The sequence below is a fragment of the Biomphalaria glabrata genome, chromosome 3, assembly GCF_947242115.1.
Source record: "Biomphalaria glabrata chromosome 3, xgBioGlab47.1, whole genome shotgun sequence".
NCBI classification, from domain to species: Eukaryota; Metazoa; Mollusca; class Gastropoda; family Planorbidae; genus Biomphalaria; species Biomphalaria glabrata.
The window spans coordinates 19606995-19634515 of record NC_074713.1 but is presented as its reverse complement, the minus strand read 5'-3'; the positions used below and the strand labels follow the sequence as shown (position 1 = coordinate 19634515).

Below are 27521 nucleotides of genomic sequence, written 5' to 3'. Positions count from 1 at the left end.
CAAACTTTCAACTTGATCAGAGATTGGGTGTTGAAAAAATAACGTGTACAAACTTTTTACCAGACAGACAGACAAATAGTGAGTTGATATAACCTTTGTAAAAACACTGAACAAACGCCAGCACATTAAAAAAAAATTGTATGTGTAGGTTTTTATCTAAATTGTACGAGTAATTGTGTGTGTGTTGTTATTTTATGTCTGTTGTGATTACATGCATATGTGTGTGTGTGTGCGTTCGTGTTCACGATTAAATCAAAACATTACGCGATAAGGATGATGATCAATTAGAAGGGCTACTGTCACTTTGTTTAGTCATTTGGACATAAGTCCAGTCCAGAAAAAACTCCTCGAGGTAATAGTTAAGCACAATGTGGTTTCTTTTATGTATTTGCTTCATTTAAAAACCTGTTCAGTAAATGTGTGGGTTATCTTCAATACAAAAACAAAAAACAATGTTGAGCTATTGACAAGATATAACATATTCTAACATTCTTTTCAATATTAAAGCAGTGTTTCCTAAACTGCGTTCCGCGGAACCTTAGTGTTCCGAGAGGACTGAATAGGGGTTCTCTAAACTACTGGAATAATTAATTAGTGGACCACAAGGTGAATTTATCTCTCTAAAATATAAGCAAAGTGTTCCGCTAAATACTCAGAATGAGTGAAGTGTTCCGTTACGGAAAAGATTTGGGAACCACTGTATTAGAATGTCCTGCACGTCTATTTCTTTATTTAACTCTTGAATGAATACCCGCAGAGGTATGTGTGTACAAGATTTAGATTAGAGATTGTCTAGACCTCCAATACCCGCTGAGGTATGTGTGTACAAGATTTAGATTAGAGATTGTCTAGATCTCCAATACCCTCTGAGGTATGTGTGTACAAGATTTAGATTAGAGATTGTCTAGATCTCCAATACCCGCTGAGGTATGTGTGTACAAGATTTAGATTAGAGATTGTCTAGACCTCCAATACCCGCTGAGGTATGTGTGTACAAGATTTAGATTAGAGATTGTCAAGACCTCCAATACCCGCTGAGGTATGTGTGTACAAGATTTAGATTAGAGATTGTCAAGACCTCCAATACCCGCTGAGGTATGTGTGTACAAGATTTAGAATAGAGATTGTCTAGACCTCCAATACCCGCTGAGGTATGTGTGTACAAGATTTAGAATAGAGATTGTCTAGACCTCCAATACCCGCTGAGGTATGTGTGTACAAGATTTAGAATAGAGATTGTCTAGACCTCCAATACCCGCTGTCGCCCGCTGAGGTATATGTGTACAAGATTTAGAATAGAGATTGTCTAGACCTCCAATACCCGCTGAGGTATGTGTGTACAAGATTTAGAATAGAGATTGTCTAGACTTTCAGACCAAGTTTACTTTTAAGAAGAATATGTTTTGAAAAAAAAATTATATCGGTCAAACCAGAATTTTACCCCTTGTAGCCAATTAACTAGTACTTTTTCCACAAAGATATACGTAATCTGTTGAATCTCTAGGAAAATCGTTAGAGCTGTTTTTGAGATCCTGTCCAGATTTTTGTATGACCCTATGAGAAATGAGCAAGCTGGTTAGAGAAAATGTAAACAACACGTCTAAGGTTGTCAACTTGAGTTAGATCGTGGCACCCAAACGCATAGATTCTATTTACGATATAACACTTTAGAGGAATTCCCTAACCCTAAAATCTGGACAACATAATTTTTTTTTCACACTCATTACATGTACATACTATAAAATATATTTAAAAAAAAAACACAATACCTCCATTGTTAAACTTCAAATATGATATAGCAACAAAAGAAATAGTTTAAAAGTGTTTGGAATAAGATATCGAACCCGTGACACCGTCAGTTGCTAGACAATACGCATTTTCTGATTCGGCCAGAGGGAAGGAACATTATTCAATTATTTATTGTGTATGCTCTTTATATGAACATCTAGGTCTAACACTAAATCCAAAGTTTTGATTTAGGACTCTTAAAGATCTAGTCGAGATATACTTCTAGATCTAGAATGTAGTTGTAATGTATATTAGGGTTTACGTCTAATATAAAGCAACGCTTATAAAATTCAATAAAATTTAAATGTACTCAGTTGTCACATAGTTACGGTAAGCGGCTGAATAGTAGTATTGTGAAAAGGCATTTATATAGAACGTGTTAGTACCTTAAATGTGAGGTTAAAAAAAACAAAATAGTCATAGTAAATCAACTTAATAGTTGGTTTGGATGACGTATGACGCGACAGTTTCTGCGTACTAAACTGATCCGCCATCTTGTTAGTAAATTGACATTAGTAACCTTGCAATGACGATAGTAAGTAAAGTAGACTAAAGTTTCCCCTTTCAGACCCTGCGATCTAGGGGGCAGATCATGTTAAGGTCATCTGTTTCTTTGGCCAACGGTTAACGAGCAGGGTGTCATGTGGCCAGCACAACGACCAACCGCCTTTACTTTTCCCAACTAAAGTCAGGTTCCCATTAGAGCTGGGTGGACTCAGGAGCGCCCTAAAAATACCGAAATTCAAAAAAAAAAATCATCTTCGAGATTTGAGCCCAGGACCTCAGACACTCAGCCACCGCGACCCCTTTGACGATTGTAAATCTTGATCTAATACAATAGGGTTTAAATTTCCAAAACATAATCTCAACCTTTTTAGTGCATTTAACAAAATACAAAATGCCTAGCTTTTGCTTCTGTTAGGCGCTTGTTTATATCGACTTCTGTTTCGTTCTGTCTAAAAAAACAACAACTTTATTTTAATAAAAACTTCCCCTATTACCGAAACAAATAATTAATTCCTAATCGTGCCATAACACTGCATAAAAAAGGGCGCTCAAATGCTTCAATAAAGAAGAAAGAAATAGGATTTTTTGTTCAGCTTTCCTAGAGTGATAACATGGCAGAGGTCTGGCGTTGAAGAGATTACTTCGAAAAGATTTCTCGTTTGGCTGAAAGCAATCAACCGAAAAGGATTCACCCTAAGGACTACTCTTGTAGAATATACTACACTGTAGGCTACTATACTGTGTCAAGTTATACAGTTTCGAAATGTTAGAATTTATGTTGTATAGATATCAAGAGGAGACAATTCCACTCCAGTGTTTTATCGTAAATAAAATTATTCCTCTTCCTTCCATGAAAAGGAAACTTAAAGAAAAATTTGAAAATTTTCCTTGTTTGCGTAAACCCATTGCTGCCTTTTTTTTTTTTTTAAATATTATTAACACTGGATTCATCACTTGAATAGGAAGGTATGTCCTATACGAAGGATAGGCAATATTCGGTTGATTACCAATCCTTGTGTGTAAAGTGTTTGTGTTAGGTGTGTCATCGCATTTAAATTTGTATCTTGCACAGAATGTGGTCAGCGGTTCTCTTTGCCCTGGCCACTACGTCTGTGGTTGTCTTGGCGGACATCACTATCCCCATCACTAACCACTGGAGCGGGGGATTTCAAGGCAAAGGTTGCTTCGACATCACGCAAGAGATGCACTCCTGGACAGTCACCTTGACCTTTGACCAGCCACTGAAAAGCCTGGATGTAAGTATTAGTTAAATCTGTAGTAATGGTTTAAGAATTATAATATCATGTTAAGGTCTAAACTGAAACCGGTTGAAGTTACCCTTTAAGATCAGGATTAAAGTCTCCACATTAAGATTTGCGATATCGATATATAACCTAGATATCTGTAGATTACAAGCTCGATTAAACGATTCTGTTAGCTCTCTTATTATCAACCAAGGCCAGAAGATCTTGTTCTCTATGACTGATGAAAAAGCTAATTACTTAGATTTATAAATGAGACAGACTTGTACAGAAGCCGTGGAATATGCCTTTCATTTCAAAGCTAACATAAAAACTTAGGAAAGTTCGATGTCAGTATTTTTCCTGACCAGCTTTTTCAGTCACTCTAAAACAGAGGTTCTCAAACTTTTTTGATCTCCGGGACCTCTTAAATAGTCAAAACATGCACCCGGACCACTAAGCGAAAAATCTACGCAAATGCAAAGTATGTAAGTTACACATGCCAAAAAACAACAACGGGGCATTTGATTGAAGGAGTAGCCTACTGGTTGAGATTATAACTTTTGTTTCAATTAAAATAATGAAAAATTAGATGAGGTTGAGATTTTATCAGTGTATGAATGTCCGCTTCAATGTGTGTAAGTAGCAACAGCAAATTTCCACGAACACAATGTCGGTTTCTTTGACTTGCGATGAGGTTCAGGACTGCAATGAATCCACTTTGTATTGACAAGAAGACAGGAAAGCAGTCAGCAGATTCCATAATGCTAACTATAAAATTGGAATCTGTTTTTTTTACTAGAATTTGAGGTAGCCTTGTTCAGACATTGCTTTAAGTTCCTTGTTTGTGGATATTTCTAAAAGCTGCTCCTGTATTAGTAATGATTCATCTGTGTTTGAGATCTGAGTTTGTCCACGCGTTAAAAGGCTCAATGTCCAGTAGGGAATATCCAAGTGAAGAAAGTTTTCAAATCTTTGGTTTCATCATAGAAAAAAACGTAATAGAAATATTAAACATTAGCGAGTGTCGAGTTTATTGTTATTAAAATTATCCGATTAGATAAAGTGGCTTTTAGCAACAAGGTTACTGTAACTGTATATAATTTTCATCTTTCTGGGGGGGGGGGGTCCGCGGACCACAGTTTGAGAGCCACTGCTCTAAAATACAGAACTATATGAAGAACTGCCAGATCTGGACACCACTACGCAGTTCCTCTCAGAAGAACTGGTCTTTCCCCTCCCCCCCCCCCGACACCTCTAAAGATCAATTCATGCACCATTTCGTCCTAAAAGGTTTATTGTAAAGAAAAAAAAAAAGAGTGGGGAATACTCACGAGGAAAAAGAATACAAATTCATTGCTTCACTTTTTCTTGACTCTTTTCTCAGGTGTACACGGCGGACATTGTCCAGACCCTGGACGATGGTAAGGTGTTTGTCTTACACAACAAGGCCTGGAACAAGGATGAGCACGTGGGGGACCAGCTGTGTCTCGACTTTCAAGGTCACGGTGAGTAGCGTTCACTATTGGAAATGCTAACGTTGTTATCTATCGCAATATGTCCTGTTACATAATTGTATCATTCTACAACGGTAGCATTAATTATGTAGATTACGATATTAAAACAACAACAACTTGGCATAGGTTAGGTGATAGGGGAGCGAACATTCAAAGGAAGTCATTTCTCAAAGAAAAACATGAGTTGTCTTCCAAAAGAAAGAGTTTTTTGTAAAGTAAAAGGAAAAAAAAAATTAGAGAGTATTTAGGTGTTTGGTTTTGTATTAAAAAAGAGAAAGAGAGAGAGCGAAAGAAAGACGGGAAAAGAAAGAAACAAGGTGATGATTTATTTGTTTCACAATATCACGTTTAAACATTTCCTAAATCTATAATAAGACTATGCAGGGCCGGCCCTAGCAATCGCGGAGCCCTATTCGAAACGGATAGCGCGGGGCCTTGTCTGGGTAGGGATAAGCATAATGTCAAAATTAAGATTTATTTATTGAAAATTCTTTCGTCTTTGCAATAAATTTGTATTAAATAACAGCTCACAATGCTGTCATTTATTTATTGGCGCCCCAAAAATGACTATATTCTCCATTTTTCAGGACATTTTAATAATTTCAGGAGATTTCCAGGACTTTTTCGTACATTTTGCCTTTTCAGGAGATTTCCTGGAGGCCCTTGAAAACCCTGTTATTACATATTATTTATAATGGTTTAATTTAATAATTTACACTTAGAACTAGCGCGGGTCCCACTGCGACCCCATAGGCTGCAGTGGCCTAAGGCCGGCCCTGAGACTGTACACTTTAACAACGCAAAGAAATCTGACAAAGAGGCCACCCTCAATTTGAAGTGTATTTTATGGCCGCGCCTGTTGTCGCCCGGATGAAACAGTAGCATAAAGAGTTTTGTAAAATGTAAAGTTATTGACAAACATATCATTTTCAATTCTTTATCCTAACAATCTGTTGCCAGGTACTGGAGACATCCACCCAGGTGTGACAGCCTCTCTCCAAGCAGGTGACGTCAGTGGCAACCCAATCACAGGTATGGGATTTCTATGACACACATTTGGTAATTCAGAGCGTGGTGGCCAAGTTGTAAGACACTTGACTACTGAGCATGGGATTTTGAATTTTCGGGAATTCTGAAGTCGCCCCTGAGTCCACCCGACACTAATAGGTACCTGACCTAAGCAGGTGGTAAAGGCGGTTGGCGATTGTGCTGGCTATATGACACCCTCGTTAACCATGATCTGCCCCCATAGTTCAGGAATGGCTTTACCCATTCTTTAATTAGAGAGTAATTTACAAAATACTATTTTGTTTTGTTTAAAAAAAGCTAATCTCTAAACGCTAACAGAAAACGTTCTAATTGGATAAGGCTTTTTCTTTTTCTGAGGTTTGAATTTACCGACTAATGGTTATACGCAAACAGCAATAAGGTTTAGCCTCACCCGTCTAATCACTTGATCCACTAGAATTGTAGAATAGAGCGGAAATTTTTGTTAGATAAAAACATTGAAACTGTTATTTGTAAATTATAATCTGATTCTCTAAAACAAGACTTTTGAACATTATCCAGATTGGGGATTTTCACAGAAAACATAATCACAGTTATCTGCTATTGCTGTTTGATTTTTAAGATCCATTTGACGTGTTTTAAGCAAATACATTCAGAAAGAGAGAAAAGTACAATAAAAACAATCTGAAGAAATGTGGAGGTGACATAATGGAAGTCAAATTAAAGCGTATGAAAATGAAAAGAGAAACATTGAGGAAGATTTGGAAATGGAAAAAAAGAAGAAAAAAAAACACCATTTTGAAAAATGACTGTTGCCAACTAAGTTATTTTGTGCTAGAAACAAAAGAGTAACGTAATTAGTTTCTACAGTGCTGAAAAGTGCTAAACAAAATTTTTGGTTTATTACATTATTTTAGTTATCAATACTTCACCATTCTGAACACGGGATACAGCAAAACATATTAATTATGGATAAGCTTACAAGAATAAAAATCTCCAATTGAAACTAATTGTATATGCGGTAAAGCTGATTCAATGGTACTTTAATACTGACAGTAAATCTCTAAAGAAGATGTATAGTCTAAGATTGCCAATTAGACATGAAGCCAATAAATATTTGTCAAAACTTTCTCTCTATACACTTTTACAGTTCATAATTATGTAATAACTTATTTTTTTCAGGAACACCAACCCCTACAGCAACCCCTACAGCAACCACACATACAACCCCCTCTACGACCACATCCAAGACTACTCACACTACGCATTCCACCACGCATTCGACGACGCATTCGACTACGCATTCGACTACGCATTCTACCACGCATTCGACTACGCATTCGACTACACACTCAACGAAACCGACGCCAACTCACACGCCAGCAGGTTGGTCAAATGAAGCTCGCTGCCGAAGCTCAAAGCTTGAACAACACTTTACAGTGAAACACACACACACACGAAGATCGCATACACACATAAACACGAGAGCAATCACACATGCACAAATACAAGCACACACGCACACAACCTTTTACACACACAATTATGTTGTTTTGAAAAAGGTGGCATTCATAATTAGATAGTTCATGACAAAACACACACACTTACAGATTGGCAGAATTTTTTTTTTCGTAATTAGACTATTAATTGAAAAACTACTGTAAGGTCCATCAGGAGTGATAAATTAAACAAAAATCACAAGCAGTTGTAAAAATTTAAGAATTATAACATTTTTCATAACTCTCAAGTAAGTAATGTGTGACATTGCACGCCTGGGGAGAGACTAAACGCTCCCTATGCTTCACGTGATAAAAGAGACTCAAAGTTCCCTGTGCTTCACGTGACAAGAGACTCCATGCTCCCTGTGCTTCACGTGACAAAAAGACTTGATGCTCCATGTGCTTCACGTAACAAAAGAGATTCAATGCTCCCTGTGCTTCACGTGACAAAAGAGATTCAATGCTCCCTGTGCTTCACGTGACAAAAGAGATTCAATGCTCCCTGTGCTTCACGTGACAAAAAGATTCAATGCTCCTTGTGCTTCACGTGACAAAAGAGATTCAATGCTCCCTGTGCTTCACGTGACAAAAGAGATTCAATGCTTCCTGTGCTTCACGTGACAAAAGAGATTCAATGCTCCCTGTGCTTCACGTGACAAAAGAGATTCAATGCTCCCTGTGCTTCACGTGACAAAAGAGATTCAATGTTTCCTGTGCTTCACGTGACAAAAGAGACACAATGCTTCCTGTGCTTCACGTGACAAAAGAGACTCAAAGTTCCCTGTGCTTCACGTGACAAAAGAGACTCAAAGTTCCCTGTGCTTCACGTGACTAAAAGACATGATGCTCCACGTGCTTCACGTGACAAAAGAGATTCAAAGTTCCCTGTGCGTCACGTGACAAAAGAGATTCAATGCTCCCTGTGCTTCACGTGACAAAAAAGATTCAATGATCCTTGTGCTTCACGTGACAAAAGAGATTCAATGCTCCCTGTGCTTCACGTGACAAAAGAGATTCAATGCTTCCTGTGCTTCACGTGACAAAAGAGACACAATGCTTCCTGTGCTTCACGTGACAAAAGAGACTCAAAGTTCCCTGTGCTTCACGTGACAAAAGAGACTCAAAATTCCCTGTGCTTCACGTGACTAAAAGACATGATGCTCCACGTGCTTCACGTGACAAAAGAGATTCAAAGTTCCCTGTGCGTCACGTGACAAAAGAGATTCAATGCTCCCTGTGCTTCACGTGACAAAAAAGATTCAATGATCCTTGTGCTTCACGTGACAAAAGAGATTCAATGCTCCCTGTGCTTCACGTGACAAAAGAGATTCAATGCTTCCTGTGCTTCACGTGACAAAAGAGATTCAATGCTCCCTGTGCTTCACGTATTAAAAAAGAGATTCAATGCTCCCTGTGCTTCACGTGACAAAAGAGATTCAATGCTCCCTGTGTTTCACGTGACAAAAGAGATTCAATGCTCCCTGTGCTTCACGTGACAAAAGGGACTCAATGTTCCCTGTGCTTCACGTTACAAAAGAGATTCAAAGTTCCCTGTGCTTCACGCGACAAGAGACTCCATGCTCCCTGTGCTTCACGTGACAAAAGAGACTTAATGCTTTAGGTGCTTCACGTGACAAAAGAGATTCAATGCTTCCTGTGCTTCACGTGACAAAAGAGATTCAATGCTTCCTGTGCTTCACGTGACAAAAGAGACTCAAAGTTCCCTGTGCTTCACGTTACAAGAGACTCAAAGTTCCCTGTGCTTCACGCGACAAGAGACTCCATGCTCCCTGTGCTTCACGTGACAAAAGAGACTTAATGCTTCAGGTGCTTCACGTGACAAAAGAGATTCAATGCTCCCGTGCTTCACGTGACAAAAGAGATTCAATGTTCCCTGTGCTTCACGTGACAAAAGAGACTCAATGCTCCATGTGCTTTACGTGACAAAAGAGATTCAATGCTTCCTGTGCTTCACGTGACAAAAGAGATTCAATGCTCCCTGTGCTTTACTTGACAAAAGAGATTCAATGCTCCCTGTGCTTCACGTGACAAAAGAGATTCAATGCTCCCTGCGCTTCACGTAACAAAAGAGATTCAATGCTCCCTGTGCTTCACGTGACAAAAGAGATTCAATGCTCCCTGTGCTTCACGTGACAAAAGAGATTCAATGCTTCCTGTGCTTCACGTGACAAAAGAGACTCAATGTTTCCTGTTCTTCACGTGACAAAAGAGACACAATGCTTCCTGTGCTTCACGTGACAAAAGAGACTCAAAGTTCCCTGTGCTTCACGTGACAAAAGACTCCTTGCTCCCTGTGCTTCACGTGACAAAAAAGACTTGATGCTCCCTGTGCTTCACGTGACAAAAGAGACTTAATGTTTCAGGTGCTTCACGTGACAAAAGAGACTTAATGCTTCAGGTGCATCACGTGACAAAAGAGATTCAATGCTCCCTGCGCTTCACGTGACAAAAGAGACTCAATGTTCCCTGTGCTTCACGTGACAAAAGAGACACAATGCTTCCTGTGCTTCACGTGACAAAAGAGACTCAATACTCCCTATGCTTCACGTGATAAAAGAGACTCAATGCTTCCTGTGCTTCACGTGACAATAGAGACTCAATGCTCCCTGTTTCACGTGACAAAAGAAACTCAATGCTCCCTGTGCTTCACGTGACAAAAGGAACTCAAAGCTCCCTGTGCTTCACGTGACAAAAGAAACTCAACGCTCCCTGTGCTTCACGAGACAAATAGAGACCGATCCTCAATACATATCCACGGTCATGGGTTAGGCATTGAAATTCAGCAGACGATGCAATCTTTTCAGCCTTTCTTCCACTTCTGGTACATTCTCCATAGTTGATCCAGGACCCTCTTGAAGCTTACTCTCCATGTGGGCCTATTGTCTGCTTTTCTCCCAACTGTTAAGGTCGATCTAAAGAGCTTCATGTCATGCTTACATCAGAGACTATGAGTATTTTACGACTTAGGTTTATACAGCCTTTTACTGATTTCTAGGGGAGAGTACTCTAAATGAAGTACAGAACAGCATTATTTCCCATATATTCCCGCCTTATTTGATCACTGTAAAATAAACTTATATTCTAATACACCGCTGTGTGTAGTCAATTTCAAATTATACCTAAACCTAAGAGTCAAAATCTAAACTTCGCTGTTTGTTTCCCCTTACATTCTTTTCGTTTCAGGTCATGTGACAACAGCATCCACTGCACATACTACGGCACACACAGCTAGTAAGTTGACCATTATCTTTGAAATAATTGAAATATATCAATTAACATTTGTTAGCAGTTTTCTGTGTTGGCTTCTTTAAGTCGTAGAAAAGACTGGTTCACTTTTCATGTCACTGTAGAAACCTATTCTGGTGAGACATTCCCGTCTCTATACAGCGCAGGTAAGCTTTGCCGGTACAGGAATTAGCCTTTTTTTTTGTTTTGTTTGGTTCGCTTTTCTACCAGGAAAGTAGTTTTCAAGACCAACTGATCTCTAGTAGATCTAAATGTCCGTCTAGGTCAGTGGTCACCAAACTTGCTAGCCAAAAGAGCCAAAATGCAGAGTTGAAGTTAGTTTAGAGAGCCATTAAAAAAAAAACAACAACTTTATAGGAGGTATTTTTAGAGAGATATTTAGGATTAAAGTACAATGTCGAGTTTAACTTGCTAAATATATCTTAGTTAAAATAACTAACAGCAAATAAAACTGTGAATCATACTTGGCATGTGGTCTACATTTACGAAATAGAGGGAACAAGTTACAGAAAATAAAAGGTCTCATTTATAAAATGCATGCTAATACTTCCATGCACTTGTTTGGTACTATTGGGCTATAATATTGGGTATATTGGTACATGGGATTGGGCTATAATATTGGGTATATTGGTACATGGGATTGGGCTATAATATTGGGTATATTGGTACATGGGATTGGGCTATAATATTGGGTATATTGGTACATGGGATTGGGCTATAATATTGGGTATATTGGTACATGGGATTGGGCTATAATATTGGGTATATTGGTACATGGGATTGGGCTATAATATTGGGTATATTGGTACATGGGATTGGGCTATAATATTGGGTATATTGGTACATGGGATTGTGCCATTGGCTACAGATGGGAACAGAGGTATTCTTCGTCGGCAACACATGGCTACATTGGACTGTGTCGTTAACTTCACATGGGTACATAGGTTTCGTAGGCTACATATGGCCACATTGGACTGTGTCGTTAACTAAACATGTGTACATAGGTATGTTTCGTTGGCCACATTGGACTGTGCCACTGACTACACTGACTTAATATGGCTGTGTCTTTGGCTACACATGGATACATAGGACTGTTTCGTTGGCTTCATAGTAAACATTCTATAACATAACCATAATATACTCTATCACATATTCGGACATTCTTTTCCTCTACAGCATTGGCGATCGGAGGATTAACTACGGCGCCGCACCCACCAAAAAGTAAGCAGTTTAGTTCACTTCATACCAGTATCAAATATATTGCATCACAGAATCGATATTAGAAATGCTTTAGGAGACCTAATAAAGAAAGTTAACTTACTCTATCAGCTTTGATTCCAGTATTGAAAAATATCACATCGTACAAAGTAGGAAACAAATAGCGAAACTCTGTCTTAGTAGTAAAACAGATGTTTATCCTCTATTTATACAAACCATGTCAAGTGCACTCAGAATAAAATTACGCATGACACCCAAAGACATATGTGTATGACGCAGAGAAAGTCAAAACATGTCTTTATTTTTATATATATATATATATTTCTTATTTTTTTTTTAGTCAAAGGATTCCTCTTTTCTCCTTATCATTTTGTTTCTACGTGAATCCTATGTACCACCAGACACAGAAAATTTCAAAGAGTTGAACATACAAAATAGATTGATGTGGCGAAATGTTGTTTTTTTTACAATTGGTGGATGAGGTCCATTTACATAGGCAAGCGCGTAAAGCTTATTCTATCTACAGGTACCTTGCCTCCAAGTCGTACTTACGAAGCAGAAATGGAGTTCCTCGCAGACAAAACGGACTTCTTCAACGCCAAGTTCGACTTCCATGTCCAGGAAGAGGTATTGGGCTGGATAGTCAACATTACATTTGATGGACCCATCAACGCTATCGATGTAAGTGTTCAATTAATGTTCATTTGAACGCAAATGTAAATGTTCATTTGTACACAGTCGTAAATGTTCATTTGTACACAGTCGTAAATGTTCATTTGTACACAGTCGTAAATGTTCATTTGTACACAGTCGTAAATAATTTAAATATAATGTAAATTGTCTGATAATTTTTACTTTCAGAGTAGTTGGGGAGTTTATGAGAAACTTTCAGACGACAAGCTTCACTGGACAATGGTCAGCTTTCCACATCTGGCCCACTTGCCCATTGGGTCAACATATTCACTTTTGTAAGTTACAAAAAAAAAGGCTTTAATCTTAAAGTTACTTTAAAGTGCTGAGATCTACTATTAATCTCTTGATGAAGAATAATTAAAAACTGCAAAGATATTCAATTTTTTGGATTCTATATTTTAAAGTGAAAAGATTTAGTTAAAACTCGTGCTCCTTAGAGCTTTTGCTACAAACAAAATTGAAGTAGTATTTTTTTTTCATCAATGTTTATGTATTAAATATAAACACACTACAAATAAAAAAGATAACTTACCAAAAATAATGTTTATAAAAAAACAAAACAGAATTTCTGCCAACTATCATGGACATCCCAGACCTCTGCACGCCCACGCTGTTCTGACCAACATGGGGCGAGATAAATGGTCATTTAGTCCAGCAGCTACAAGTGAGTTATCAATCTTTTTTTTCTGCTTAGCGACATGTTCAGAGCAGATATAATAGATTATAGCGACCTAATATTATTGTTAATGCCATGGACCAGACCATACCTAACCCTAACACTAGGAACTATAACAATAACAAATCTACAAATCACCTAACGTGCGGGCTATACCTATCATCAACTAACGCTACAGACTATACCTATCATCACCTAACGCTACGAACTATACCTATCATCACCTAACGTGCTGGCTATACCTATCATCACCTAACGTTACGAACTATACCTATCATCACCTAACGTGTGGGCTATACCTATCATCACCTAACGTTACGAACTATACCTATCATCACCTAACGTTACGAACTATACCTATCATCACCTAACGTTACGAACTATACCTATCATCACCTAACGTGCTTGCTATACCTATCATCACCTAACGTTACAGACTAAACATATCATCATCTAACGTTACGAACCATACCTATCATCACCTAACGTTACGAACTATACCTATCATCACCTAACGTTACGAACTATACCTATCATCACCTAACGTTACGGACTATACCTATCATCACCTAACGTTACGAACTATACCTATCATCACCTAACGTGCGGGCTATACCTATCATCACCTAACGTGCTGGCTATACCTATCATCACCTAACGTGCGGGCTATACCTATCATCACCTAACGTTACGAACTATACCTATCATCACCTAACGTTACGGACTATACCTATCATCACCTAACGTTACGAACTATACCTATCATCACCTAACGTGCTGGCTATACCTATCATCACCTAACGTGCTGGCTATACCTATCATCACCTAACGTGCGGGCTATACCTATCATCACCTAACGTTACGGACTATACCTATCATCACCTAACGTGCTGGCTATACCTATCATCACCTAACGTGTGGGCTATACCTATCATCACGTTGTCAGGTGGGGTTTTAGCCGCTTAAGTAAGGGATGATAGGATGGTCCCTTATCCCCAGCCTGAACAGAGTAACACAAGAACCTAAAAGTAATGGCATGTAAAATACGAACATAGAATAACAGTTATTCAACTGAACAGTTAGTGAATAACAACAGTTATCAATATGAACAATATTTAATAATAATTAATTATAAGTTATCAACATATTTACATATACATTATACATCACTATCATTGAAGTCATCAAGGAATAAATAATTAGTATAACATCACGCCAATAAATTTACATAACACACCTTCACGCTCACACTCCATCTCGGCGCCCAACGTAACCTCAACTCCCAACACCTCAACAACAAGAGTTACTGCAAAACTCCAAAGGCGGAAAGGCGACACGCTTTCCCATAGCCCAAAGCCTAACACCCCTCACAAGGGGGAAACAAACAACCAGCTGCCTAGCTCACAAAAGAAGCTCTCTCTCTTGCGGGAACTAAGGATGACGTAAACACACACACACACAATATTCTAGACAACAAATTGCACTAAAAAGAAACTACTTCCTATACGCTAAAACACCAATATTAAATGTAAAGAAAACTTCACGCGCGCACGACATTTCCCCTCTCCCCCTAACTGGATCTTGCGAAGACAAGTCCAGTCTTCAAAAAAGAAATTGAAAACTGAAGTATAGAGACAGCAAAAGAAATTAGGAAACATCGCCCAACATTGAAGCCGAAGAATCACAGAATTATTCACAGAGATGATGTCGCAAAGAACAACATCCATCATAAAACATTATAACATTACATTGCATAATAAAACAAGCAACACATATTACATACATATTCATATATATCAAGCAATAGCTATAATAAAATAGTCTTTTTGTGCGAATCACACCAGTCTTGAGCACAAGTCTGCAAGTATATTGTCCTCTCCTTTGATGTGACACACGTCGAAGGTGTAGTCCTGGAGCATCAGCGCCCACCTCGTAACACGGTGGTTTGTAAAGTTCGTGCTCCGAAGATAAGCCAAGGCCTTGTGGTCCGTCTGAAGGTGGAACGTCTTTCCACAAAGATATCGGTCAAGTTTTCTAATGGCAAATACGATAGCCAAGCCTTCTCTCTCGATGATGGAATACCTCTGCTCCCGAGGCAACAACTTGCGACTCACATACTTGACGGGATGCAGAACACCATTCACGCACTGGCTCAGTATACCGGAGATGCCTTTGTCCGAAGCATCGGTCTGAAGAAAAAATGGCAATGAAGGATCAGGCAAACGAAGAATGGGGTACCTACACAGATACGCCTGCACCCTGCTCAAAGCCTCCGCGCACTCATGATTCCAGTGCACCTTAACAGACCGACCCCGACACAATAGATCAGTAAAAGGGTACACTAGATCAGAGAATCTCGGTATGAACCTGCTGTAATAATTCACCAACCCAATGAGGCCACGAATCTCCTTTTTTGTTGTGGGCGTTTTAAACTCTAGAATTTTCTTAACATTACTAGGATCAGGCTTAACAACCCCCTGCCCTACATTATGTCCGAGAAACTTAACATTAGTGAACCCCACTTCTAATTTGGCTGGCTTTAACGTAAAACCATTTTCCCTAAGAGCGCCGAAAACATTACGGACACTTTTCAAATGTGTATCCCAATCTTCACTGAAGATACATATATCATCAAAATAAAACAAAACGTTTTGCAAACCTTGCAACATACGTTTAACGACCCTATTAAAATGATTTGGGGCCCCACTTAACCCAAAAGGTAAATAGTGAAACATATAATGTTCCCCCAATACACGAAAAGCTGTGTATGGTTTACTTTCCTCACTAATGGGAATCTGCCAGTAACCTTTAGTAAGATCAACTAAAGTAAAATATTTGGCCCTATACAATTTGTTAAACAACTCCTCCTGCTCAGGTATCACTTCAGCCTTAAACATTCCTTTAACCTAGATATCTTTAAAAAGAAAAACAGTTGAACAATATAATGCTAATATTATACCACCCGCGGTACAATTCAGCATGTCATTAATGATCTTCATCCTATACGACAGAAAATGCAACTAGATTCGTAACCCAGATCCAATTGCTAGATTCAAATAGGATAAGATTGTACTATTACGATGGTATATGCTCTATTACATGAGCTTCATCATGTACATTTTACTCTACTACCAATGACTCAACCAAATAGTAACGCAATACTTTCATGTGTGTGCTAGCCTATCAAACCACGCCCGCAAAATTTACCAATGCTACCAGCTTTCCAACTTAACCCCCTCGTCAACCTCTCGCGCTCACACGATGAGGGACTACCACAATACTTCTATTACCAAATTTCGACCTGTCCAAATATCTAACCGCCTTAGCAACGTCTGCTAAGTTCTTAAACCTTACATGTCCAACACCAATGGACTTCCCATTTGCCTCTAATACCTCCACAAAACCAAACAAACCAAATTCCCTAAACCTATCCTTAAGCTTTTGCCAATTAATATTAAATGGTAAATTTCTAACAGTTACAGTATAGCGATCCGGCATCAGCTTATACCCACGGCGACCTTCCGAATCGCGACGACCCTCTAGTCATCTATGTCTAGATCGCTGATCTTGGTCATTACTACTATCATTGGGATTTATATCCTCAACATCAGTCTCACTATTTTGGGCACCAAATTCATTAGGGCACTCAGCTGATTTATGACCTTGCTCCCCACAACTGAAACAAACAATTACCTTCCTTTTAACCACTGGACTCTGCTTTATCACAGGCTCACAACATGCTGCTGCCACATACACACTTTCTTCCTTTCTTATTGCTACCTCAGAACCAGCAACCTTGAAACCTTCAATCACCTCCAACATATTTTCTACTGTGCTGCGTTTGTTTAACACGAGCTGCCTGTACACCTCATTTGATACGCTTTCTAGTATCCTATTTTTAATGAAAAGATCTTTGATCTCTTCTACTGTCTTACCGACCTCAGCCATTTTACACCAGTTGTCCAGTGCGGTCCTCAACTCAGTCACATACCCACGGAAGTCATTCTGCCGTGGTTTGACCCGGTGGAACCTTTTGCGGCATGTCTCCGCATTGATGTCTGCGTGGCGGAGAAGTGCCGTTTTGACATCCTCATATTTGTCGCTAAGGAACAGACTGTCCCTCAACATAAAGTTTTTGAGAGGTGTCGTCAGCTTGTATGACAACAGTAGGGCCCACTCTTTACTCTCAATCTTGCACCTTGCTGCTACGGCCTCAAAGTGCGTCAGGTACGCCAGAAGATCGTCCTCTTCCTTCATGCCTTGGAAGTTCTTGTCTAGCCTGTCCAAGACATTCTTTTGTCGCACCTCAACTGCCTGACCTACCACTGCACCTGCCTCTGGCGCCGACTTCTCTTTAAGCCGTGCCAACTCCAGTTCATCTTTTCTCTTGAGCTCCTCTCTAGCATCTCTCTCCTTCCACCTCTCGTGTTCCTCACGCCTGGCCTTCTCCTCCCGTTCATGTCTAGCGGCTTCATCCGCCTTCGCCTCTCTTCTCAACCTCTCTTCCTCTGCCTTCGCCTCTTTTCTTAATCTCTCCTCTTCTGCCTTCGCCTCTTTTCTTAATCTCTCCTCTTCTGCCTTCGCCTCTTTCTTTAATCTCTCCTCTCGCTCAAGCCTAGCCGTCTCTCTTTCAAACTCCTCCTTCTTACGTTCAAACTCCTCCTTCTTAGCTCTCTCATAGTCAGCCTTCTGCTCTGTCACATACCTCTCCAACCTCTCACCATCATACCCGAGAGCACGGCCGTCACTGATGAACTGGGCGGTTAGAGTCAACCTTGTCTCCATCACACAGACTATTAAATTCTAATTACAGGCTAACTAGCGCTAACAACAACCAAAGTTAGATCATAGAGAGAAATAACAATAATATATTATTACTTAATTATAACGGGCGAACTGAAATCACGGGCGCATCGACAAAAACAGGGCCAAGGACTTATCTGCTCAGTATCCCGCGTCGGAAGAAAATCGCCTCACTCCAGGCTCCGCAGAAGAGAAAAGCCACAGACAGCCAAAGCCACTGGAGCAGACCAACGGTTCTAACTTCAGGACGGTTCCGGTTCACCAGCCAGCAAGACACACAGTTTCAGGTCGATCCCGTCGACAGGCACTCGATCCACTCACACGTTGCCGCTCAGAGTCAGAGGATTCCGGCGTTGGTGACAATAAATAAAAGAACAGGTTACAATAGTTTCAAAGAGTAATTACACACTCTAAGTTTACCAAAACAAATGGGAACTAAGCTCATTAGGCAAAATACAAGGGATGCCCAGCTAATCAATCTTGTGCTGTACATAAAGCATTAGACCGCTCAAACGGCTTAAATGTATTTAATTTTATTTAATACATGAACATTACATATATGTCATATATCTTATGTTGGCCTTAGCGGTCAACTCACGGACACAAAGGTCACAACGTTTACATTTACATATTGTTTCGACGAGCCCCCATTTCTGTCAGGTGGGGTTTTAGCCGCTTAAGTAGGGGATGATAGGATGGTCCCTTATCCCCAGCCTGAACAGAGTAACACAAGAACCTAAAAGTAATGGCATGTAAAATACGAACATAGAATAACAGTTATTCAACTGAACAGTTAGTGAATAACAACAGTTATCAATATGAACAATATTTAATAATAATTAATTATAAGTTATCAACATATTTACATATACATTATACATCACTATCATTGAAGTCATCAAGGAATAAATAATTAGTATAACATCACGCCAATAAATTTACATAACACACCTTCACGCTCACACTCCATCTCGGCGCCCAACGTAACCTCAACTCCCAACACCTCAACAACAAGAGTTACTGCAAAACTCCAAAGGCGGAAAGGCGACACACTTTCCCATAGCCCAAAGCCTAACACCCTTCACAAGGGGGAAACAAACAACCAGCTGCCTAGCTCACAAAAGAAGCTCTCTCTCTTGCGGGAACTAAGGATGACGTAAACACACACACACACAATATTCTAGACAACAAAACGCACTAAAAAGAAACTACTTCCTATACGCTAAAACACCAATATTAAATGTAAAGAAAACTTCACGCGCGCACGACACACGTAACGTGCTGGCTATACCTATCATCACCTAACGCTGCAGACTATACCTATCATCCCCTAACGTGCGGGCTATACCTATCATTGCCTAACGTGCGGGCTATACCTATCATTACCTAACGTGCGGGCTATTCCTATCATTACCTAAAACGCTACGGTCTATACCATTCATTTCCTAGCGTTATTCAATTTCCTAGCTCAATTTCAGATGAAGTGTCCCTCGGCACTCCGTGTGCCTCTACTTTCTAGATACATCTAGGCAATAGGCATATTATAAAGTAAAACAAAACAGCGAACCAAATTCACGCCAGCTTTGTGTTGAAATGAATCTGTAGTTATTCCTTGAAATCGAGTAACAGTCGAGTGACCATCGAGACCACAGTGCTAACCGCACCACCAGGCAGCCAGTCATTTATTCTTGTCTGTTGTTTCTGGTCTTTTCTCCAGGTGATACATCCAAGTACAACTACAACGACGTACTGTTCAAGTCCATTCTGTTTTATGAAGCGCAAAGAACTGGCAAACTTCCAGCCACGAACAGACTGCCTTACAGGGGCGATTCTCTTCTCCAGGACAAAGGGGATGGAGGTGAAGATTTGTCTGGAGGTTACTTTGTAGGTAAGTAAAGTAAAAATATTTTTGGGAAGGAATATAATGATGACTTGTTCAAAATGACCCAGGCCGACATCCTTTCTTAAAAAAATGCTCACCATTTTCTATTAAAAGAAACCAAAATTAAGTCACGTTTTCATCGCAATGCATCATGCGTGAGTTTTTAAATTTTTGTTTCTTTAAAAACTTATAAAATATAATCGAAGCCTAACTTCTGTTATAGGTGAATTTAGTGGTTTAAGATAAGATACAATATTAATTCAAAGAAATAGAAATTCAGTTTGACTTCCACCCCAGTATTACTACTATAACAATAATAATATAGATGATACAATCAACATACACAGTGGTCTATGTACACACACACGCACACACTTACATACACAAACAGTGCTTGGTGAATTGTGCTCGTATATACTTCTCGGCATTATTTAGACTTGAAAAGGCCCTAAGCTATTTGAGATATGGGGCCCAGTTGTAGTCCAGATATTATATGTCAGTGGCTTATTGCTCAATATGTTATGGGGGTCATAAGACATTTGTTTCTTTTTCTCAAGGTCAAGGCCATGTTAAGTTCAACTTCCCCATCGCTTACTCAGCCACCATATTGTCCTGGGGGTATCTTCTCTATGAGGACGCTTACAAAGCTGCAGGACAGGAGGACCATCTTTTAGAAAGTATCAAGTGGGCGCTGGACTATCTCATCAAATGTCACACCAAGCCAGACGAGTTCTATGTTCAGGTTAGCTTCACAATAAAATTATCAACAATGTTTGCAAAACTTCATCTTTCTTTCTGGTTACAAATTTTCTACACATTTTTTTTTTGTCTCCCATTTCCCTTTCTTGGATCAAGTTGAAACTTTTCACAATTATTCATTGTTTCAAAAAACACAAGAATCAATAAAAACAAATTTAAATAATTTGTTAATGAATTAGTGGTGATTAATTAATATACTTTGGTATTGAAAAAGAAATAAATATATCAAGTTTGAAATATATGGCTGAAAATGTGCAGCTCTTTCCCTTATATAAAGTATGTAAAATATTTGTTAAGCTTTGCTTGTTTTAATCTCTTATATTATTTCCACATTTCTTCATAGCGCTTTCATTGTTTGTTTCTGTGTTTCTGTATTTTATGGCTTACAGAATGTCAACTGGATCTAATAGGAAAGTGTACACTAAGAGGAGATCACTGTTGAGAAACTGTTTCTTGAAACTCCATAAGATGGCACGATCAAGTCATTTATACCCAGAGACTTTTATATTTGTTTGACCTGAATTTGAAATTCACACAACTCAATAACAGACCCATACACATATCTCTCTCTCATAAACAGATTGAAATGAAGTTGTATTGAGAAACAAGTTATTCTTTGACTATGAACTGCTACACCTAAAAAAAAAACGCAACAGTTTTCTTTATAAATCTAATGTTTCAACTGACACACAGTGGCAATAGCACCGGTTCAGTGGGCCCCAGACAAATGAAGTACTTGCTGGCCCCTCTGCTTCCCCCCTTCACCTACCGGAAACCAATACGGAAGCACGATGACCGAAGGGGCCCCAGGACTAGAGCACTATCCACCACCCTTGTGGTGAACACGACTGGCTACTTAGAAAGTTTACATTCTGTTATATATAGTGTTTCAGAATGCTACAATAATGTTATATATTCTTTAAAATGTATAGCTAATGTGGTATACATCTTTTAATTATAGGAGACGCTTGATTAGGATTGGGCTTTACACGTAAAGAGTTTTTTTTATTATAGCATACAAGACAACGACTTGATTTACTTGGTTATTACATTTTTGTAATACAATTATAGAGTTTCAAGCTTTTTAAATTAAATCATCTTAGTGTCCTTGTGGTGATCATTTTGACAGATAATTTAGTTTTAATTAATGTTATAATCATTCTGGATTCATAAGCTAATATATTATTGTAGGTCAGTGATTATCTGGCAGACTACTGGAGCTGGAACCATCCTGAATTTTATCTGGGAGACAGACCGCCATACAGAATAAACGCAACTCACCCCGGTACTGACATCGCTATGGAAGCAGCTGCTGCATTTGCTGCGGGATCCCTTGTCTTTAAAACCAAGGGTAACAGATCTTTCATTTAACTCGGACCTAGTTAAAACTTGCTTTTAGCTTTCTCAATACTCTATGATCCTATTGTCTGGACCAGTTGGGGAAAGGGTGGTGTGGGGAAGAAAGATGGGGGTATGTGAATGTTACCGTGATCACTTTTTCAATGCATTTATAAAAAAAAAATTAAACGGTCTGAATTCGAACTATAGGGCTCAAGACTCCTCAAGCCTTTTCAATTTAATGAACTAACCATTGTGCCAGCTAAGCGCTTATGAAACTTGAAGGTTTTTTAGTTATCTATTGCTAGTTTCCAGCTTTGAAGTGCCTACTTATTTCTTTCTACAAGATATGAAGGGGAGTAATTCAACATATACCACCACATCATTCAAATACAATGGTTTTGCCTTCTTCAATTATAAACTTAGAAATTAATTACCAATAATTAACTAATTAGTTATTTTTTTAAATTGATTCTTGTTTTGTCATGTACAAGAAATAATTGTGCAAAATTTCATCTTGATCCGAGATTGGGTGTTGGAGAAATAACGTGTACAAACATTATACCAGACAGACAGACGGTATGAGTCGATACAAGCTTTGTAAAAAGAAAAGTAAAATTGGTGAAATATATAAAAAAAAATCTTTATGAAAAATTCAGATGTTTCTTTCAATGCATGACTTAACACTTTTCTTGCTATTTTAAACAATTTTTATCAGTGGCCTAAACACTTGAAATTATATTTTGGTGCAGTGTTCAAAAGTAAGGAGACGTTGATAAGTTATGTGTTTTTTAAGTATTTGATTTATTTATGTGCAACGTTTTAGAGCTGCAGAATCAAAAATGTTGTTAGCTTTTCAGTTTGCTGTTTATTTTTTGTTTGGTTTAGTTGGCAACATTTAGTTTCAATTGAGCATTCAAGACATTGTTTAGTTTATCGTCAACATTCAAACTATTCTTGGGCTGAAGGAGGAATGTGAATTGATGTTGAGCAATTATTAGCCTCTATATCTATGGCAGTCGTAATGGACAGATTTAGTTGTTCTTTTTGCAAAAATGCCAGAATGGATCTTGCAATGAAATGTATCTTGAAAGTAAAATTAAAATGCTTCCAGTTTTCAACACTTTACTTTTTAATATACATAATGCATATTTTTACAATTTAAACAGATCCCTCGTACTCGACCAGGCTGTTGACCCATGCCAAACAGCTCTGGGACTTTGCAGACAAAAATCGTGGGATATATAGCGACTCCATCGAAGTAGCTGCTCACAACTACAGGTAAATGTTTTTTAAAGTTTAGTTCAAGTTACTAGGTTGTTGACAAGTCGCTGGAGATCTCGAGTGCCGTATTACAAGAGGAAAAAAATATAAAAAAGAAAAAGAATTAAAAAAAATGAATTTTTTAGGCAAAAAAATAAAATAAAATCGGTAGTAGTGATATTTGTGTGTCATGTAACTCATGTTGCCTTTTATTCTGGAGTTGTGGGACTTGTAACATTTTACTAGAACTTCATTATTAGCGCGGGTGAAAACATGAAGTTAACATGTTGGAGTACATTAAGGAACACATAGAAGATGACCCAATCCTCCCTCTCAGGTACAGGCATCTTTCTGGACTCTTAATTTATTTTTATGCATAGCTTTTTTTGGAGAATTTAGCAGCATAGCTATTAAATTGGTAAACTTTAAGTTGCTATACTGGATGCATAAAAACTTTGACAGGAGTAGGTTGTGTTTACCTCTATGGCTTACTTGTCTCTAGGAAACGACATTTATTCGGTGCTTTTAGCTTCCCTGAAATCTATTTTCAAGACACATTAAAAACAAATCGAATTTAAAAAAATCAATCTTAATAAACTGTAACGATATCCAGCTCCCACGGCTTTAACGATGAGATCTGCTGGGGCTCTCTGTGGCTGTACCAGGCAACCAATGACAACACTTACCTAACTGCAGCAGAGCAACACTTTGACCCACTTCCAGCTCCAGACATGTCCTGGGATAACAAGACTGCTGCCAATCAGGTGAGAGGTTGGACTGTGATAAATTAACACTATAAGCAAATACTCTTATGTTATGAATTGCGTGAATGACATTCTAAATCTCTTTGGTACTTACGGCCTATGGGTAGGGGTGGGGGGGGGGAGTAACTCTACGTACTTTATTAAACCATGGACTTTGAGATAGACACATACATAAGATCCAAACATAAGTATGAATATCCGTTTAGATAGTTTTAAAATTTCGATGTTTAAAAGCCAGTATAGTATAAATTAATCATCTGACTGTATTGAAATATGGAGTAGATTATCTATCTATCTATCTATCTATCTATCTATCTATCTATCTATCTATCTATCTATCTATCTATCTATCTATCTATCTATCTATCTGTCTGTCTGTCTGTCTGTCTGTCTATCTATCTATCTATCTATCTATCTATCTATCTATCTATCTATCTATCTATCTATCTATCTATCTATCTATCTATCTGTCTGTCTGTCTGTCTGTCTATCTATCTATCTATCTATCTATCTATTTATCTATCTATCTATCTATCGAGTTGTCTTTGAGTTCGATGCTCACGAAAAATACAGTATTAAATAATTGCCTTTCAAAGCACAGAAAATTCCACTTAAATTAATAACTAGAAATTCAGCCTTCATTATATAAATAAATTAAATAAATTACATGCGCGCCTTAAAACAAAAAAAAGATAATTGAGTCCTACGTAATAATTATGTCCTAGAAAAGAACACATCCTGGTCTTTATTGACAATTGAACTGTATTTTTCTACAAGTAATGTCTCGCCAATTATCTAAATAATCAACAAGAAATTATTGATTCATCAACGGAAAAAAAAAAGATTCTTTAGTATACAAAATAAAATTTACATAAAAAAAAAGAGTGTCATCCTCCACTCACCCAGGTTCTTCTGTACAAACTGACCAAAGACGACAAATACAAGACGGCCGTAGAAAGCACATTTCACTACTGGTTCCCTGGAGGTTCTATTCCGTACACTCCTAAAGGTTTGGCTCACAGATCGGACAGGGCGGCACTCAGTAGTGCAGGTGAGTCTAGAAACGTTTTAGCAGTTGGAATTCCAGTTTGGTTTAAGTCTAGTGAGTGATCAATGACGAAGGGTAATATTAGTAATGCAATAACTCGAGTTGAAAATACTGTTCAGTTTGGAAGGGGCTGGGATGAAACTATTACTTGGTTTCAGTTTGACTAAATGTACCTATAAATGTAACTAAAAGTGTACCTATATGTTTAACAATAAGTGAATATACAAGTGCACCCAAAAGTGTACCCACTGCTTTTTTTTTGTAAAAAAAAAAAATAGGTACCGTACTCAGTGATGGATTGCCTAACTTTTAACTACTAATAAATTAATTATAAACATTAAAATACTAGAAAAGTAATATTTGTTTCCCACATTGAAAAAGGTGCCGGTACGCGGTACCGGTGCGTACCGTCACAAAAAAATCACTAAGTGTACCTATAAGTGTACATATAACTTGAACAACAATCAACACTTAGCAAAGCAAGGTTTATTAATCATTCCTTTCTTGTTGAATATCTACAAACGTATAGCTAGATTGACCATGACAAGGTTTTGTGGTAAATATAGTTTAGTATTACACACAGTGATAGACTTGCATTTTTATTTCAGCAAACATGGCCATGTTGGCCCTCATAGCAGCTGATGCTGATCTTCATCATAATGAGTTCAGGCACTGGGCCATGTGCCAGATACATTACGCTTTGGGAGACACAGGGTTCAGCTACGTGGTTGGGTTCGGTGATGACTATCCATTGAAACCCTATCAGAGAATCAGGTTCGGTATACCATCTTGTTTTGTGGTGGTCCAAAGGACTGCGTTGTTTATTTGTTGATCGCCCTTATTCTTATCTATTGCTAGGAACGTTTACAATAGACTTTCAATACATTAATTCTTCTTTATGTAGTTTTCAGTCTTTCAAATCCAGTTCACATTTTTTAAGTAATGAAATACAGTAACATAGAAAAAGAAGAGAATGTGATATGGGGAAGTAAGGAGGCTAAAAAAGTATAAAATAACAGGAGGACGAGAGGGAGAGATTTTGATATGAGTAAACTAGTCAATGTCAAGGACGCTATAATGAGACCCGCCATCCTAAACGATAATACTTACTTTGTACCACAAGCAAAACCGATTATAAATCTTTATTTTACAATTGCAAAATAAGCACTCAAGATTATCGTATACTTTGTAAACTATATAATTTACTTACATTTCGTGTATTTTTTTAAATCATATGCATCAATATAGCTAGTTATTTATAGTTCTTTTGACATAAGCTAAAATCTCCAATAATTTGCTTTTCTGTTTTTTTTACTGTATGTTGTCTTTGATTTTTAGATAACTTGCCATACTCATGAATTGTATTGTATAGAAGGATCTTGCTTCGGTCCTTTGTTTTTTTTTTACCAAACCAAGTTGAGGGATTGCTTAATCATCTCATTATGTTTTACATCACCACATTATTTATTTGATCAATAGCTCATCATATGTTTCCTCATATAATTTCAATTTCCTAATACTTCAATACATTACTATATGAATGAAAATGTCAGTTATGTTCACATGTATTTTTATGTCCTAAGCCTAACAGTTCTAAAGCGTATTTTCTTATCCATTGAAATTTTCTTTTACTCAGCATGTGCCCGAACCACCCCGCCCACTGCGGGCCTGATATACTTCAGGCAGATATGCCCAACATACACATTCTGTACGGCGCCCTTGTCGGGGGTCCTGGAGCCAATGATGAATACGTGGACAAGTTTGACAGCGTTCTTAACAACGAGGTCACCATAGAGTTCAACGCTGGTTTTCAAACTGCTGTAGCTGGTGAGTTATATTTTAGAGAGTTTAACTCTGGTTTCCAAATGACTTTAACTGGTGAGCATGTGCATAAGATCATAATTAAACTCTTATTTAAACTATGTTACCCTCAAACTTTTGAATAGATTTTTTTTTTACAACGATGGCTTTAAAACGACATTTAAATCATTGTCCCCAGCCCTGAAATCTCTGTGGTTAAGATCTCAACACCCTGAGCAACTGAATGACGGCCAGTGTCCATACACAGGAGGTATCGACGTTTTCAGTGGATGAGAACATCTTGGAGTTTACAGCATGAAGCAAATTGAAATGTTTCCTGTGACAGAATTCAACAATTTTACTGTGTCTTTATTACACATTTACTTTTAATAGAATGAAATAAAAAAAATGAAATAGGATATTCAAGAATGAAATAAATAATCTAATTGC

General features: G+C 38.1%; 2 protein-coding genes across 2 annotated transcripts; both read left to right on the top strand.

Moving 5' to 3' along the window:
* The first annotated feature begins 246 nt into the window (after positions 1-246).
* LOC129925021 (sialidase-like) lies at positions 247-7823 on the top strand. The gene is made up of 6 exons (XM_056022884.1): positions 247-352; positions 3368-3551; positions 4924-5044; positions 6014-6085; positions 7244-7447; positions 7810-7823. The coding sequence occupies exons 2-6, from the start codon at positions 3369-3371 to the stop codon at positions 7821-7823; spliced, it is 594 nt and encodes a 197-aa protein (XP_055878859.1). The 5' UTR covers positions 247-352; position 3368.
* On the top strand, positions 7263-27521 carry LOC106069212 (endoglucanase A-like). The gene is made up of 15 exons (XM_056023884.1): positions 7263-7447; positions 10765-10812; positions 12004-12048; positions 12572-12726; positions 12907-13013; positions 13302-13402; positions 19935-20105; positions 20657-20841; positions 22050-22209; positions 23366-23477; positions 24073-24223; positions 25130-25274; positions 25880-26045; positions 26908-27098; positions 27271-27521. Exons 4-15 carry the CDS (start codon positions 12607-12609, stop codon positions 27363-27365), a joined length of 1704 nt encoding a protein of 567 aa, XP_055879859.1. The 5' UTR covers positions 7263-7447; positions 10765-10812; positions 12004-12048; positions 12572-12606; the 3' UTR covers positions 27366-27521.

Coding starts and splice junctions, on each gene's coding strand:
- LOC129925021 (XM_056022884.1), top strand. CDS start 3,369: ATGTGGTCAGCGGTTCTCTTTGCCCTGGCCACTACGTCTGTGGTTGTC. Junction 3,552..4,923: donor AGCCACTGAAAAGCCTGGAT/GTAAGTATTAGT, acceptor CTCTTTTCTCAG/GTGTACACGGCGGACATTGT. Junction 5,045..6,013: donor TCTCGACTTTCAAGGTCACG/GTGAGTAGCGTT, acceptor ATCTGTTGCCAG/GTACTGGAGACATCCACCCA.
- LOC106069212 (XM_056023884.1), top strand. CDS start 12,607: ATGGAGTTCCTCGCAGACAAAACGGACTTCTTCAACGCCAAGTTCGAC. Junction 20,106..20,656: donor GTCTGGAGGTTACTTTGTAG/GTAAGTAAAGTA, acceptor CTTTTTCTCAAG/GTCAAGGCCATGTTAAGTTC. Junction 20,842..22,049: donor CAGACGAGTTCTATGTTCAG/GTTAGCTTCACA, acceptor ATATTATTGTAG/GTCAGTGATTATCTGGCAGA.